The following is a 17,739-nucleotide window of genomic DNA, read 5'->3' on the forward strand; positions in this document are numbered from 1 at the left end:
TAGAGCCCGTGCTCCGCAACAAGAGAAGCCACGACAATGAGAAGCCCGCCTACCGCAATGAAGAGTAGCCCCCTCTCGCCGCAACTAGAGAGAGCCCGTGCGCAGCAACGAAGACCCAACGCAGCCAAAAAAAAAAAAAAAAAAAAGTGTTGATTAATGGAAATTTCTGGTTGTAAAAGTTCCAGGTAACACTAGATTTTACTGTAGTATTGCTATAAAGTAGTATATTTTAAATCATGAACAAATAAGCTATAAGGAGTTAATAGGCATGTAGTAAATATGCTTATTAAATGTATTGAATAAATTTGTGAATGATATTACATAAGAATAAGTGAATAAAGAAGTACATTCATACACTGAACATTTTAAAAGAAGGAATTTTTTATTTTTATAACCACCCAAAACAATAAAGTATTAGTTGGATATGTCAAAATACATATTTATTATGATTATTGGGGAATGAAAATATATTTTTTGTGTTTATAGAATCTTATGCGTATTTGAATTTTTAATTCTAAAGCTATATAATAACATTACAAAAAGTTTATACCATTGAGGGCCAACAACTATCCACAATCTCACTGTATTAATGAAATTAATTTTTCAGGAGTGCTTTACCAGCTCTTTTTCATGTGATAAGTTACACATATTTTTTTATTCTTCTTTTACTTAATATCTTATGTCTTCACCATGTTTGTTGTTGGCTGCATGATGGCTCATCAAGTGGCCGAGTCATTTAATACAGAAATGAGCTTCTTTAAGTAGGTAGTAGCTCTTTTATTCTTTTGGATTATGTCCTTAGCATGTATCTTCAGATGCGGTATCACTAGGTGAAAGTATGTTAGAGAGTTTTAAAATCAGATTGCTTTCTAAGAGTCTTTTTAACAATTTATGCAAACACTAGTAATGAAAGTATCTCACCTCACTCTTGTTAGCAGTTTTTATATTGGCCAATATGTAACTGGACAAAAATGGTGCTTCATTTTTAATAACATATAGGGCTGAACAATTTTTGGTTTCTGTGGACTGTCTGTTTTTTCTGTTGAAAAGATTTTATTGGGGTCTGGATTTTTTTTTCTTTTTCTTTTTCTTTTTTTTTTACTATGGTAAAAACAATGATCTTTTGCTACTTGTGGCAATTGTTTTTCCTCAATCTGTTGTTTCCCTTTTTATTGTATTTTTTTTAATATCCAAGAGTGTTTACTGTTCATGTTACACAGTATCTGTTGATCCTTGATAATTTCTTCTATAATGTGTAAGATCCCTTATTAGTAACTTTAAAGGTTTAATTTGGTTTTCTTTTTCCATATATCATTTTTGGTTTTCAGTTATTTAATTTATCCTGTATACCTCTAAATTGATTTTATAAATGGCCAACTAGTTTTCACAGTGCCACTTATTACAAATTTCTTTTCTTTCTCCTTTGTTTCTGATATATCCTTTATTATATTTGTTTAGCATATGATTTGTTTATATTTGTTTAGCATATGATCACATCTCTTTTGGGGGTTTTCCACGTCAATGATCCACCCATCTCTTTTTGTTTTACATAATGTTGGTGGTTTTTAAAAATTATTTATTTATCTTGTCTGCACTGGATCTTTGTTGCTGCGTGTGGGTTCTTCAGTTGCGGCATGCAGAATCTTTTTTTTTTTCAGTTGTGGCATGTGGAATCTTTAGTTGTGGCATGCATAATCTTTAGTTGCAGCACGCGTGTGAGATCTAGTTCCCTGACCAGGGATTGAACCCAGGCCCCCTGCATTGGGAGTGCAGAGGCTTAGCTACTGGACCACCAGGGAAGTCACTCCATAATGTTTAAATTGTTGTTTTGTGAAGTGTTTTAATATCTGGTGGGTCTAGGCTTCTCCTCACCTCTCACCACCTTTTAAAAAAATACATGATCAAGTTTTGATTTCAGAATTACTACAAAAAATCCATTAGATAGCTTTTGATTCTTTTCCATACCCATGACTTTGAAAACTTGAAATAATTTCATTTTCTCCATTAGATTTTGATATTTAACAATTTCATTTCCTGTGTTAATTTCTATAACATGTATAATTTTTAAATCAGATTATTCATTTCATTGATGCTTCAAAATGTGTTAGCATGTATTTGGGCATGATAGTACAGGGGAGGAAAAAATGTTTTCCTCGATCCTCTTAGGGTCCTTGGCTAGGTCTGAAAATTAAAATGACAGAGATTAACAGGAGAAAAGTGTACAGATTTATTTAATGTTAACTTTTACGTTAACACGGGGGCCTTCATAAGGAAATGAAGACCCAAAGAAAGAGTTAAACTTGAGTGTTTTAAGCCAGGTTTGAGGAAGAGTGGATGTTCATGGAGAAATGTCATTAGGACAAAGGCTCTGAGGTAAGTGTAGTGAACTGGAGGAGACTTAGCCAGGCCAGCATGTTGCACTCTTCTCTGTGTCCCTCCGTCTTGGGGATAAGGATGCTCCTCTCTTCTGGGTACAGGGAGGGCACCTCCCACATGAGGGTCTTAGGACCTGCTTCAGGGGAGAAGAGCAAGGGGGAGGTCAGAGTGAGCTTCCTGCTTCTGCCATTTTCTCAAACTCCTTCAGCTGAAAATATCAATATGCCAAGTCCAGAACCCCATCACCAGTCACATATTTTTACACCTCTTCTGCCTCCATTGGCATACCTTCTTTGCCATATCTAACTCTGGGTATATGTATTTTTTTCTTCTCTTAATTTTTATTTGACAGAGTTTGTCTATTAGTTTTAAATACAAAGGTAATTTTATATTGATTACATTAATAATGTAAACCCCTCCACGTTGTCTCTGCAAATGGTGAGGATGAGGACCTGCTCCTTGGTTGGATCTGGGTTCAGGACAAAGAACAGATGGTCACAGCATTTTTGTCTCCTGCTGTATGAAGCCCCCAGGCCATGAGCCAGGGACTGGTAAGGGATTCCACAGAATGGGATCCAGCACTTTTCTGATCCCGAAGGCGCTTGTCTCTTACCGGTGAAGATGACTAGCCCTGCTTGTTTTTGATTATACGTTTTGGCTGCTGCTGGAGAGTTTCCTTTTCAGATGATTTTGTAAATATTTTAAAGAGAGTTTAGGAGAGGATGTTTCTGTCATTTCCGTGAATTGTGCCAGCTTCCCCATCTTATATTTATTCTTTTCCATTATACAAATATTTGTACAAAGTAAAAATCTGAATGAAGTGGATGCATAGAAGCAGTTCATTAAGAGCCGCGGTTCTCAGAGTCGGGTCCTTGGACAGGCAGCTTCAGCATCACCTTGGAATTGGTTAGAAATGTAAATTCTCTGACCCTGCCAATTACTGAATTGGTAACTCTGGGCATGGGGCCCAGTGATCCAGCAACCTCTGGGTCACCAGCCCTCGAATTGATTTTGATGACACTAAGGGCCTGCTATCTCCATAACCCCTCTGAATGAACTCTGTAAGAGTTGATTTTCATACTGAGACACAAGCAGCTGGTTTGTACTTCTTTTTCTAGAGTGTTTAATGGACTAACAATAACAACAACAACAAAAAACTTTGGAGTTTGGAAGGATTCCTGTAGCAATCTAAACCCTTCCCATTTCCCCCCCCTCAAATTTTGCTGTTAAGTAGGTCAGTACTCTAAGTAAAATTAAGGAAAATGTCAGGACTTTAAAATTCTAGGAAATTGGGCTAAATATTCATAACACAGAGCTTCTAGCCTGGAGTTTTTTAAATCTTACAAGAAAAAATTGGAAACCATCCAAAGAATGGGATAACATGGCATACGCTTGATATCTAATACAGCAATTTCACATACTGTTTCTGTAAAAAGTATCCTTTGTAACATATCACGGACTAGCCCTTTCCAGTGTAGTTGAACCGCCCCTTTAAACTGACGTCTTACCCATCTAGTTCTTTGTCGACCCCAGCAGGAAGTACAGCTGTCGTGAGGCTACCTAGACTCACTTCAGGCCACGGGCCCTCCAGTCCGACCCCCGCCATGACATTGGAACAGGTTCATAACTCGTGAAGCCTCTGGCCACAGTTTGAGTGCACTTCTCACTTACCCATTAATCTTAACCTTCTTGTTCTCATCATTCTTTAAGCAGTAAAATGACCAGGAAGATAAATGCAAACATACCTTCAGCGTTTTGTTAATAGTTGAATCTGATTTTCTTGAAAAGTTACTGTCAAATTCAAAAGGTCCTAAATCCTTTACTGCTAATCTGATTTTCATATACTCTTACCAAAAAAAAAGACAGGATTCAGGAGACCTCTTCCTGCCCCAGTCAAAAGGAAGTAAAAATAGAATTATAGCCTTTAAGAGCTGGACGTGACTTTCTTATGGATATCATCCAACCGCCCCCCCCTTCCTAACTGATGGGAAACTGGAGGCCTGGCAGGGTGAATGGTGTGGCTCAGAGACCAGCAGCCTCACCAGGGGCTTCTAAGCTGCCTTGCTCCTCCCGCAAAAGATAAGGTACAGTTGAGCTTTTCTGTCTTACTGCTTTGGGCAAACCTTGTACATGTCGTGTTTCTGCAGTGTCTATTTTGCTAGTACTCTAGATAGTGGTCATTTCCTTCAGGGTAATTGATAGAAATTTTTTAAGTGTTCCAGAAGTTTAGATACTAGAATAGTGTTTGCTTCCTGTGACATGGGTTTAGGAAACAGCTGTTCCAGTAGCTACTCTAAATGACTGAACTTTGTGGAGTCTGCTTAGGAGTTGCCATGAGTTGTCTAAAGGAGATATTTATTCTGTCTGTCTGCAAAACCTGCCATTATTCTAAACTACTACATTTTAGGTAAGAAGTATCCTTTATTAGTTGCATGTAGAAGCAATAAGTACCTTTTGGCTTTTGATAAATGTGTGTGTGTGTGTGCATGCGTCCGTGTGTGTTGGAGGGAGGCTGAAGAGAAGCTCTGTAAAGAGCCATTTAACTTTCTTTTAAAACGTGTTGACTTTAACAGGCACAGAATTTTTTTTTCCAAAGACCAATTCTGAGGAATTAAGGAAAGGGCTCTATAATACTTTCGAATACTCATAGAAATAATGTATGGTATAAAATAATTGTAAAACTGTCTTGGAAACTAATTGTTGATGAAGGCTAGACAGAAAACTTAAAAACTGTAGAAACATAGGGCACAGAAGTTGGTATTTTATTTTATTTTATTTATTTAATTTTTTTTGCGGCACGCGGGCCTCTCACTGTTGTGGCCTCTCCCGTTGCGGAGCACAGGCTCCGGACGCGCAGGCTCAGCGGCCATGGCTCACGGGCCCAGCCGCTCCGCGGCACGTGAGATCCTCCCGGACCGGGGCACGAACCCGCGTCCCCTGCATCGGCAGGCGGACTCTCAACCAGCACGAACCTGCGTCCCCTGCATCGGCAGGCGGACTCTCAACCACTGCGCCACCAGGGGAGCCCAGAAGTTGGTATTTTAAATGAATGTTTAAAACCTACAGTTCTAGGACAGTATTAATTAAAGGTCTTTTTTGTCCTCCCTGAAACAATTTGTATTCATTTTTTAAGGCGGGGCAGGAGGTTGGGGAGACTTTAAAAATGGTTGAGTGTGCCTTATTTTGAAAACTAATTTGAGATAGAAATAAAAGGTGACTGTTAAATGGTAAAAATACAGAGTAGGTGGGTTTTAAAAATGGAAGGAAATCTTGTATATTTTGTCACTAACAAGTCCTCTGTTCCTGTATAGAATTTTTCTAAAATTCAATATATTTTCCTATTTAAATAATAGCAATTATTGGAAATATTTAAGAGGAAGTTGAAACTTGTTTCTAACAGACACATACTCTGGGGAAAAGGAGGAGGGAAGGAAACAGATTCTCTATCACAGTTATTAAGTAGGTCTCACCAAATGCTGGTGAGGAAGGATGTGGAAGAATGAGGTCCCCCGTACACTGGTGACAGAGGCCACTCCGGAAAAGAGTTTGGCAGTTCCTTTCAAAACCAAAAAATGCACTTACCATATGACCCAGCAATTGCATTCTTGGGCATTTATCTCAAAGAAATGACTTATTTTCATCCAGAAGCTGGTACACAAATGTTCATAGCAACTTTACTCACAGTATCCAAAAATTGGAAGCAACCCAGGTGTCCTTCAGTGGGTGACTAGTGAAACTAACTGTGGTCCTTCCACACCGTGGACACAACTCAGCAACAAAAAGAAACAAATTATCAATATGAGCAACTGCTAAAATGAACCTCAAGAATATGCCAAGTGAAAAAAGCCAATCTCAGAAGGATATATATATATACCACATGATTTCATTTAGGTAGCATTTGTGTAATAACATGATCACAGATTTGGACTTACGGAGGGATAAGGGTGGAGGAAGGGGGAGGGTATGGTTCCCAGAGGGCAACCGGAGGAGCCTTGTGGTAACAGTAATGTTGAACTCCCTGATTGTGGTTGTTACACAGGCCTGTGTGTGTAATGAGCCTGGAGAGAGCTCCCCCGTCCTGTACGTACGTACGTACACACACACACACACACACACACACACACACACACACACACACACACACACACGAGTGCATGCATGACTGGGGAAATCTGAATAAGCTCTGTGGAGTGTACCGGTGTCTGTTTTTTTGGTTTTGATATTGTACCGTAACTGGATAGGATGTTAGCACTGGGGAGACTCGGGATGGGTGTGTGGGACCGCTCTGTTCATTTCTTGACAACATCCTATGAACCTGTAACTATTTCAGAGTAAAAAGTTAAAAAAACAGCAACTCTTCCAGTGGTACAAAAAGAGAAAAAAAAAGACCGAATATTGCAATTTCATATGGTTCAAGGAGAAAAGAATGTACACCAGATGCTGATGAGCGTACATCAAAATGTTAGTTGTGCTCCTCCGCTTATGGTGATTTCAGAGGGATTTTCACCTTACTATTTGTGCTTTTTTTTAAATTTATTTATTTTGGGCTGCATTGGGTCTTCATTGCTGCGCGCGGGCTTTCTCTAGTTGCAGCGAGCGGGGGCTACTCTTCGTTGCGGTGCGCGGGCTTCTCATTGTGGTGGCTTCTCTTGTTGCGGAGCAGGGGCTCTAGGCGCACGGGCTTCAGTAGTTGTGGCACGTGGGCTCAATAGTTGTGGCTCGCAGGCTTTCGAGTACAGGCTCAGTAGCTGTGGCGCACGGGCTTAGTTGCTCTGCAGCATGTGGGATCTTCCTGGGCCAGGGCTCAAACCCGTGTCCCCTGCATTGGCAGGCGGATTCATAACCACTGTGCCACCAGGGAAGTCCATGTGCTTTTTTTTTTTTTTTTTTCCCGGTACGCGGGCCTCTCACTGTTGTGGCCTCTCCCATCGAGGAGCACAGGCTCCGGACGCGCAGGCTCAGCGGCCATGGCTCACTGGCCTAGCCACTCCGCGGCACGTGGAATCTTCCCGGACCGGGGCACAAACCCGTGTCCCCTGCATCGGCAGGCGGATTCTTAACCACTGTGCCACCAGGGAAGTCCATGTGCTTTTTTATGATTAAAATTTTTTCCACAATGTACATGCATTGTTCATGTATCAAAAAAAACAAATAAATGGCAAATAATTAGAAGCATAAGAAAAATAGTGGGTCCTATTTTTAAAACTCTGTCACACTGACAGAATTTAGTGTAGTAATTCAGTGATCATGTAGTTTGACAGCCTGTTGGCAGTTAAATTTTTGTCAAAAAACAGTTTAGGAAGGTACGTGTTTACCTACTTGTATTTAGAAATTTGTTTAGGAATTTACAGAGATTTCACATTTCTTCCTTGATCATATCATATGCATTTTAGTATCACAAAATTTGTATTCTCGATATAAAAACATCTGAATTATAAATATTTAAATGATAGATTTAAAATCTATTCTTAGTCTTGCTTATTTATCTTGAATGAAAAATGTTCTCAATCTTTAATATTATATAGAGATTACCAGAGTTTTTCATAACTCATATTTAATTAAATTTTATTGTTTTCTCTTCTAACATTTTTGGATTAAAGATACTCTCAGTAACTCTTTTAACGGGGAGGTTTGTCCTGGTTTTCCTCACATCATCCGTTTCTTTCCTCCCAGCAGCTCCAGGCTTTTTCAGTCATTAACACCTCACTGTCTTTATTATTACTTACCAGCTCTGTTAAAAGGGCTTAGTTGTGGAATAAGTTGAAACTGTTCCTGAAATGAGCCTGATGGATTTTTTTTTAATATCTCATATATACCCTTATGCCCCATTAAAACATATAATTGAGAATTGATTATAACATCTTCACTGGTAATGGAATTTTTTTTGTTGTTTTGAGAAATTATCCAATTGCAATTGATAGTGGAGGCTACAGTGGAAGTTGCAGTCAGATAAAACTTGAGCAATGACCTGGAGTTGAAATAAAGGAGACACGTTAAATGATTACTCCTGACTCCTGGTAGAAAAACTACAGCATCTTTTATCTAATTTTTTGGTGTGTTTTATTTTTTTTTTCTTTTTAATCTTAAGGCTATTTGTTGAAGTTCTTTAAAATCTTTGTATTTGTCTGGCTTTCCCCGGTATAATAAATGACATCTTCGATGGGAATAGTGGGTCATTTTTCCTTATAGAAAATGTTCTATATTTTCTGTTTTTCCACAGTCGTTCTCCCAAAGTCAGATGCTCTTAAACTTCTAGATTTGAAATATTCCCTCAGTGTCCTTCCATCATTTCTCCACTCCCAAATGTAGTTGTTTCCTGGCAAAAGCTGAACCGATGATTCCAGAACAAACAGCACAATCAGAACATCCTTGCTCAGGCACGTAGCTGAGGGTCAATCTTCTTAGCTGCTGAGCCAGGACAGTTATTTTTAATAACTGCCATGTGCTTTTTTCATCATTGTCCTGAGTGTACAGCTGGTATAGAGTTAATGTACTTAGTTCCGTGATTTTAGCTTAGAGGTCAGCCCTGAGATATAAGAGGGGCTCTGAAATAAAGTGGGAAATGACAAAAGGCGCTTGAAAATGTTTCAAATAACTAGTGTGTAATATGTCTTAAAACTTAAAACAGTGATTATTTTCCTTTAAGTCATTTTAAGTTCCCTAACCCAACCGTGTCCCACCTTTTGTGAGGGCTGGAACATGATTACATTTCATTCCAATGTAAAAAACCTAAGAAAAAAACTATACAACTTATAATTCAGAAACACGAGAGAACTGAACTTCTGAAGCAGAAGTCTTGAGAAGAATGAAAGTTTTCAAGTTACATAACTATGTATCTCTGTATCTATAGAAAATCTTAGTTCAGTTAAAACAAGATACTCTTTAATGAAAACCCCTTTGATAATTTCTGCATTGGTCTTTGTTTCTGAGCTTCCTATTTTGGAATTTTTTTTTTTTTTAAAGAGTAATTGAACTTCGTTTGAAGCACACTTAATCTATTCTAGGGCTGACTTATTCTAATGCACCTGGCAGTCATGAAGCATTTGAGCAGATAGGTTGATGGCTGAAGTGAAATGAATGAAAAGACATCCTATTGAGTTCCCTTTCTCCCTCTTAAAAGTACACGCTCAATTCCTTGCACGTTTGTTAAGGGCATTGATAGGTGACTCAGTCTGAAGTGTCTGAGTGGGGCTGAAAGAGTTGGGGTGATTCTCAGTGTCGTGCTCATCCTGGTTCATGGTAATATTTCGTACCATTTCCTTTTCCTAATAATAATGCTGGTATTAATATTAGCTGTCAGCTATTGACAATACTGTGTGCCTGGTGATTGACGTGTTAACCTCATTTAATCCCGCCAACACCCGTATGACATAAGTTCACCACTCTTGTACAGAGGAGGAAGTTGAGACCCAGAGAGGTTCAGTTAGTTGTAGCTGGTAATAGATATCCTTGCTTGGGTTTCTCGGGAACCAGAGCCTGAGATGAGGATTTTCCTGCAGGTAGTTTGTGTGAGAGGTGATCCCGGGAAGCAGGGGTGAGGGGGCAAGAAGGAAACATCGATAAAGGGATGCATTGTTGAAGTCGCTCTTGCGGTTCCACCAGGACCTCTGACAATTGTTCAGAATGCCTCCTAGAATTGTCCATCCAAAGGATGGGAGACTGGGCATTGATACACTGGCTTCTGTCACCCATTGGTTGAGAGCTGCCTTAATTCCCCAGAACCTCTGGGCTAAGCTGACTTGTAGGTTCCCTGGGATTCAGAGGATACTCTGACCCCCCCCCGCCCCCCAAAATAAGAGATGCACCTTGAATTGGGACCTTGTGGGCATACAGATGAGCTCACACAGAGCTGCCTTTCAGAAATCAGAGGTAGGCTACAGGGAGGTGGGATGACGCGCCAGAAGAATCTAAAGGCATAAAGGGGATAGGACCAAGCCCAGGCTGCTTCCGAAACCTGTGCTCTTTCCAAACCGTCTCCCTGTAAACAGAGATGTGAGATGGGGGTCTGCAAGTCAGGGTGACATGAACATTCAGAGAATGCACATAGTGATTATCATAGCGTGAGAGGGCTGCTCATCATCGCCGTCGTACATGGGATCCCGCGTCGTCAGGAGGATTTGCTTTCCTGTCTGTGCTGCTTTGGTTAATATTAGCATTCCTTGCATATATGAAGGTTAGGATACACGAAGAATATCCAGAATATTCTAAACAGTGAAGGCTATAACTGATTTGGGATTAAAAATATACTCCATTATCAAGTTTTTAAGATCTACACATACAGGATCATGTTGTACCCGGGAGCTGTGACACGAGGTGTTGAGTATTTGTGGAGGGAAAGACTAAGGTCGATCATGTGGCACCTCCAAGACTATTGTTCATTGTAAATTCTGGGGGGTTTTTTTTGGTTAAAAATCACTTGGTAACGCCATGAAGACTTTCTTATTAAGATTTTTTATTTAATTTTTAATAGATGACGTATAGCATTGTGTAAGTTTAAGGTGTACAACATGTTGACCACTGTGGAGTCGCTCACACCTCCATCGTGTCACATGATTACCATTTCTTTTTTGTGGTGGGAACATTTAAGATCTAGTCTCAGAGAAGCTTTGAAGAATATAATACGATGTTGTTGACTGTGATCACAGTGTTGTTCAGTCGCCAGAACATACTCCTCTTCTACCTGCAAGTTTGCACCCCTGGACCAGCATCTCCCCAGCTCCTCCACCCGCTCTCCCCCTGGTAACCACCACTCTGCTGTTTCTATCATGAGTTCAGCTTTTTTAGGTTCCATGTATAAGTGAGATCATACAGTATATATCTTTGTCTGACTTATCTCACTTAGTATAATGTCCTCAAGGCACACCTGTGTTGTGTCCCACAGCAGGATTTCCTTCTTTTTCATGGCTGAATAATATTCCTTTGTGTATATGTACCACATCTTCTTTATCCATTCAGATATTGACAGACACTTAAACTGTTTCCATATGTTGGCTATTGTGAACGATGCTGCAGTGAGCATGGGAGTGCAGATCTCTTTTTGATATCCTGTTTTCATTTCCTTTAGATATATATCCAGAAGTGGAATTAATGGATCATATGTTCTATTTTTAATTTTTTGAGGAACCTTCGCACTGTTTTCCATGGTGGCTGCACCAGTTTACAGCCCCACCAACAGTGCACAAGGGATCCCTTTCCTCCACATCCTCACCAACACTTGTTATCACTTGGCTTTTTGATGATGGCTGTTCTAACCTGTGATGGGGTTCTCTGCTCAGGGTCTCACAGGCTGGAATCAGGGGTTGACCAGGCTGCAAGGAATCTGTTTTCCAAGCTCGTTCAGGTTGTTGGTAGAGTCCTGGCTCCTTGTGGTGGTAGGACTGAGGCCTCCGTTTTCAGGCTTGGCAGTCAGCCTGGGGTGGCTTTCAGCTCCTGGACACACCTTCAGTCCTTGTTAGGCCTCTCCATCTTCAAAGCCAGCGAGGGGGCATGACCCTCATGTCAGACCCCTTCTGTGCTCACACCTCTTCTCCTGGAAAAGTCCAGGCCCACCCAGACGACCTCTCTCTCATAAAGTCAGCTGTGCCACAGAGAATACCCTAATCACGAGTCCTGGGGTCCTGCGGGCTGTACATCTGGGGACAGAGTTCCTGGGGGCTGTCTTCGAATCCGGCCCACCGCACCCTGTGAAGAACAAAGGACTGGAGAGTTAGAAGCAGGTTCAGAACCAACCCTTGGCCCGTGTACAGGATGAATAGTGGTTGCATCATCTGTGTTCCCCATGCAGCCTGGGGAAGGGTGAGCCGCCAGCGGGTCATACGGGAAGGTAAATTCAGGCTTCTTGCTGGCGGCGAGGCTCTGGCTCATTGTATCATAGTTCTTCCTGGCGTGACTGACTGACGCAGCCCTCGCTGGAATGTAAAGTTCTTACGTTTCACGTCAGTACTGGGGTAATATTTCTATCCCAAATGTTCATACAGTATGTGGCTCAGCAAGGTTAACTGACTCAGCCAAGTGGCTGGTTCACGGACAGCAAAGCCGCGACCAGGTGCTCTTCTCACAGACTCCGGTGGCCACGTGCTGGGTCTGCAACCAGCGTTTACTGAGTGCCTCCTGAGGCCGGGCTGGGTGAGGTTAAGGTGGACGGTGGGTCACGGTCCTCCAGAAGCCCTGGCTCTCCACCTGTTGTGCTGCAGTCAGCGGGCCAGATGTGAGCCTGTGAGTCGGTATTTATAGCCATTCCGGTCTCAGTCCTTTTCCAAATCCTGCCTGACCCAAATCATTCTGTGTCCTTAGCTGAGCTCGACGCGGAGCACACCCAGAAGGTCCTGGACATGGAGCAAACCCAGCAAATGAAGCTGAGGGAGCGGCAGAAGTTTTTTGAGGAAGCCTTCCAGCAGGACATGGAGCAGTACCTCTCCACGGGCTCCCTGCAGACCGCAGAAAGGCGAGGCAAGTCGGGGGGCGGGCCCCGCGCTGGGTGTGGCTAGGGGGCTGCCTCCAGAGCGGGGCTGGGACAGAGGCTCAAAGGGGATGCGTCCTGCCGTCTTTGTCTTGCTGTTGCTGTTGCCTCTTCTTGAAGTTCTAGGCTTTTGTTGAAGATATTTAGAAAACATGGAATACATTTTTTTAAAACATTAAAAAGACAAAACAAACATTAGCCATAATTCTGTAGCACAGAATCCCTAATCCCTATTACTATTTTAGGGTGATTTTCTCTTGTGCGTGCCTATTTATATAGACTGTACACATATCTGGCTTTGTATCTAACTTTCCATCAGAGTGTACGGGGATCTTTCCCCTACATTATTAAAAATCCTTTGAAAGGGTATGTTTTAAAAGCGGCATCTTCATTGTCAGGACGTATCCTAACAGTTTCCTAGTTGGACACTTAAGATTCTTTGCCTCTATAAGTCGTGCTGTGATGTACATCTAGATGCATCTGATGGTTCCCAAGAACACGCTGAGGGGCACAGGAGTTGGCTTCCAGGCCCCTTCACCAGCCCCTTCTTCCCAGGACCTGGTGCCTGTGGAGGAGTGGTCTGGGCGGGCAGCTGACGTTTTCTCTCTGGCCAGCACAGGAGCAGTGGGCCGTGTGTACAAGCGTCCTGGGCTTCCCCGCTTACCTGCCCTCCGTCCTCCTGGAAGCCCTGCTCCTCCCAAACCTCTGTGCTCATTCTTCCTCTTTTGCCTGGCCCTGGCCTTTGCTCTCCATACCCTGCCCCTCACGGAAGCCGCCCCCAATTTATCTGTTACCTCCCTCTGTTTCTTCCTTCTCTATGTGCTCCCCAAGGAGAGGTTAAAGAAATCAAAGAATGAGGAAGGAAAAGAATGTAGAGAAAACAGATTAATAGGCGTGACATAGAATGACTGAAGGATGCGTTATGTTGACAGTGCTTCTTAAACTGAGGTGGATGGTACAGATTTGAAGTTCAACTGCTTCATCTCCAGTCAGCTCTCCCTCTATGTGTCCCACTAATGGAGAGTCTGTCTTCATCTGGGAAAGTCAGATTGCATGCTCCCTCAGAGTACGTTCGCTATTCAGTTTCTTTAGTGTTGGGTGCTGGTAATGGAGAGAGCCATCCCTGTTCACTCCAGGGATCTGTGTCATGTTGTGGGCAGCAGCTGAGAAGGACACCACCCTAGTCTGCTTGGGCTGCTATAACAAAATAACACAGACTGGTACCTTATACACAACAGGGCTGGAGGCTGGAAGTCTGTGGTCAAGGTGCTGGCTGATTTGGTTCCCAGTGAGAGGTCTGCAGCTTGTCCTCACTTAGCAGGGAGAGCTCCATCTCTGGTGCCTCTTCCTAGGAGGGCACTAACCCCATTCTCAGGGCCCCACCCTCATGACCTCTAGAATAATCACCTCCCAAAGGCCCACCTCCAGAAACCATCACACTGGGGGTTAGGGCTTCACCATAGGAATTTGGGCAGGTGGGGGGACACCCAAACATTTAGTCCATAACACACACACCCCGGCAAATCTGACCCACAGATCTGAGCACAGTAAGACGTTATGCCCAGAGGGCATGGGGAGGTGGGACGGTGAAGGAAAGAGCAGTAGAGACTCTAATGCTTGTTCAGTTTAGTTCAGCAGACATTTCCTGAGCACCTGCTAAGTGCTCAGCAGAGGCAAAGAGAATATGAAAGTGCCTCTTAGGAGAGCCAATCCTCAGGGGATGAGGACACAGCAGAGGCTGCAGCTTCAGAAGTCCCTCTTCGTTGGCCGTGAGCCTGCTGAGACAGGGATGGGCTGTTATTGCTGGGTCCTTGTGGCCAGCACAGCCCAGTGCTGGACAAACAGAAGGAAGGGCTTGGTCAAGATGTGTTGAACAGATAGCAATTAAGTATTAAGGAATTGAATTTTCATGGTTTCAAGCCCCTAAAAAAATGTCCTTCAAATTTCAAAAAAGTGTTGGGCTTTTTTTTTTTTTTTTTTAAGGTAAAAAAGAGAGCCACACATACATTGCCAATATGTGTGGTTTTGAAAGCACTGAGGAAGAAAATTGGAGGCCTTGGGCTTTTCAGCTTCCTGCTTCAAGTGGAGCAGAAAAGATGTTCACAAATTACAAACAGGCCTCTCCACACAAGGCTGTCCAGGGCCATCCCTTAAGACTTCCCAGCCTGGGAGTCACACATCCCTTTCTTACAGCATATTCATCTCCAAGGATGAACATTCTTTCATTTAGAAAAATCAATCAAAATAAGAATCTCTGCAGTGAACATGGTATTTTACACTCATTCCACTAAATCAGAAATAGCAGTCTGAATTTTTCTCACTTTCCAAAGCATCATTTCTTAGTTAAGACAAAGGCATGGAAAGTTTTATCCAGAAAATGATCTAAGGGTGAAGGGACATCTGTGCCCACCGGGACTGTCGTGAGGCTGGGAACCACAGTGGGGAGCCTCGTGCACTTGGAGGGGAGTGAGGGCAGTGCCCCCCGTGCCGAGGAGCAGCGGGCACCTGGGACCCACGCACGCCCAGCAGCTCCCAGTGCCATCAGGACGTGACGAGGTGTTTTGTAAGACCCTGACGCAGGTTTTCTCTTCCACCTGACAAGACTCCCATTTTCTCAGAAAAACATCTATTGCGTTCACTTTGTTGCTAAGCACCTGGGTATCCTGACAGTGTGTAGTTAGTTGTGACCACACCCATCACCTTGAAGATGTCCTGTCTGTAGCTGTGTGTTCCCACTGTTAGACCTTGGGTTCCTGGCATCTCTGCTGGGCTGGTAGTTCAGTCAAATCTTGTGTAGCCAGGGGTGCCCCCTGTGCCCTCAGCCACTCTGACTCAGCCCTTGGGTGTCCCAGGCACTGGGGAGGGCAGGAGGATATTTGGGCTAGTGATAAACCCAGTAGGTCTGGGGTAGGGCCCAAGAATGTGCATTTCCCACAAGTTCTCAGGTGATGCTGGGGCTGCTGGTCTGGGGTCCACATCTTGAGGACCGCTTCTTTAGGGTACATAACTAGGACACAGTCATAGGACAAGCATATCTAATTGTACTGGATTCTGTCACAAATACCCACACCAGTTTACAGTCTCCCAGAAGCTGTATGTGCGTGCTCCACTCACTCCACAGCTTTGTCAACACTTGGTAGTGTCAGATAGTGAAAATGTTTCACAAATTTATATGTATGAAATGATACTTTATTTTGGCTTTAATCTGCAGTTCCTTGATTGTCCATTTTTCTACTGGTTGGTTGTCTTCCTTTAGAGTCTTACACTCGTGGTATCGGCCTTTTCTGATGATGTCTGGTGCAGATACCTTCTCTCAATCTGTGGCTTCTCTATTCTAGTGTGGCCTTTGCTAAATGTGTTTAAAATATTTTTAAGCTTTGCCCACTTTATTTTCTTGCTTATGGTTTGTACTTGTGTCTTGTTTAGGCACTCCTTCCCTCCAAGTTGTAAGGATACTCTGCTGTGTTTTATTCTAAAAGTTTCTATGTTTTCCATTTTCTATTTGGCCCCTAAATCCAGTTGGTTTTTGTGTGCATCGTGAGGAAAGGATCTGACTTTAATTCTTCACAGCAGTAACTGTCTATCTCAGCACCAGTGTTCTCTCCGCTGCTCACACGGTCTTCTGTCAGTTTCAGTACAACTGAGTCTTTTCTAGGCTTTCTTTTCTGTTCCAGTCTTCTGTTTGTCTGGCCTTGAGCCAAACTTTACTATCTTAATTTTAATTCTTCATTAAGTAGTGATTCTCAACCAGGGGCAACTTTGTCCCCTTGGGGACCCATGGCAACGTCTGGAGAGTTCTCTTTGTTGTGATTGAGGTGGGGGGGTTTGTAAGTGTCCATTTCAAAAGGCTTCTAAATTGGCTTCTTCAGATGTTTCCTATTAATACTCAATTTTGGATTGCTTAATCATCAAAGAGGTACATTAGATCCTCATTTCCCCCATGATTATGGACTTGTTACCACTTGCCTTGTGATTCTTCCATATTTTGCTTTATAAAAATAACCACAAAATATATACTCACATAGAAATTCTGAATTACCTTCATGGTGAATTGAACCATCAAAAAAATCACTAAGCGGGGCCTTCCCTGGTGGCGCAGTGGTTAAGAATCTGCCTGCCAATGCAGGGGACACGGGTTCGAGCCCTGGTCCGGGAAGATCCCACATGCCGCGGGGCAACTAAGCCCGTGCGTGACAACTACTGACCCTGTGCTCTAGAGCCCGCGAGCCACAACTACTGAAGCCCGTGTGCCTACAGCCTGTGCTCTGCAACAAGAGAAGCCACTGCAATGAGAAGCCCGTGCACCGCAATGAAGAGTAGCTCCCACTAGCTGCAACTAGAGAAAGCCTGCACATGGCAACGAAGACCCAACGCAGCCAAAAACAAATAAAATTAATTTAAAAAAAAAAAAAAGCTGCAACTAGAGAAAGCCTGCACATGGCAACGAAGACCCAACGCAGCCAAAAACAAATAAAATTAATTTAAAAAAAAAAAAAAAGGAACAGACTACTGATACATGCTGTAGTGTGGATAAACCTCCAAAAAAAAAAACCACTAAGTGCTGTGTTTTACCCCAATAATGCTTTTGTTTCCCCTTCAAGTCTATTTTTTTTTGATATTTATATAGCCATGTCAGCGTTCTTCAAGTTTAGTTGTTTGCCCACTTCCCGTTTTTCCTTAAATTTTTAAAATATTTCTGTTCTTATATTTTAGGAATGTCTCTTACAAACAGAATAACTAGATTTTATCACTTATAGGAAACATTTTCAGGAAAATAGAAAGCACCAAATAAGATGATAGTAATGAAGCCAGGCAGTCAGTGATCACAGCACATGTAAATGAACCAAATGTGACACATAACAGATTATAAAACTGGCTTCGTTACCATCTTATTTGGTGCTTTC

The 17,739-nt window shown here is 42.5% G+C and overlaps 1 protein-coding gene across 2 annotated transcripts in view; it reads left to right on the forward strand.

Annotated features, from left to right (window-relative positions):
* DTNBP1 (dystrobrevin binding protein 1) overlaps window positions 1-17,739 on the forward strand; it is a 119,841-nt gene that overhangs the window by 98,012 nt on the left and 4,090 nt on the right. For both annotated transcript variants that reach the window (XM_024122127.3, XM_055079529.1), the window contains one exon: window positions 12,670-12,825. In XM_024122127.3, coding sequence (XP_023977895.1) covers window positions 12,670-12,825 — 156 coding nt within the window. The remainder of the gene's footprint in view (window positions 1-12,669; window positions 12,826-17,739) is intronic.

The sequence above is a fragment of the Physeter macrocephalus genome, chromosome 18 (assembly GCF_002837175.3).
Source record: "Physeter macrocephalus isolate SW-GA chromosome 18, ASM283717v5, whole genome shotgun sequence".
NCBI lineage: Eukaryota > Metazoa > Chordata > Mammalia > Artiodactyla > Physeteridae > Physeter > Physeter macrocephalus.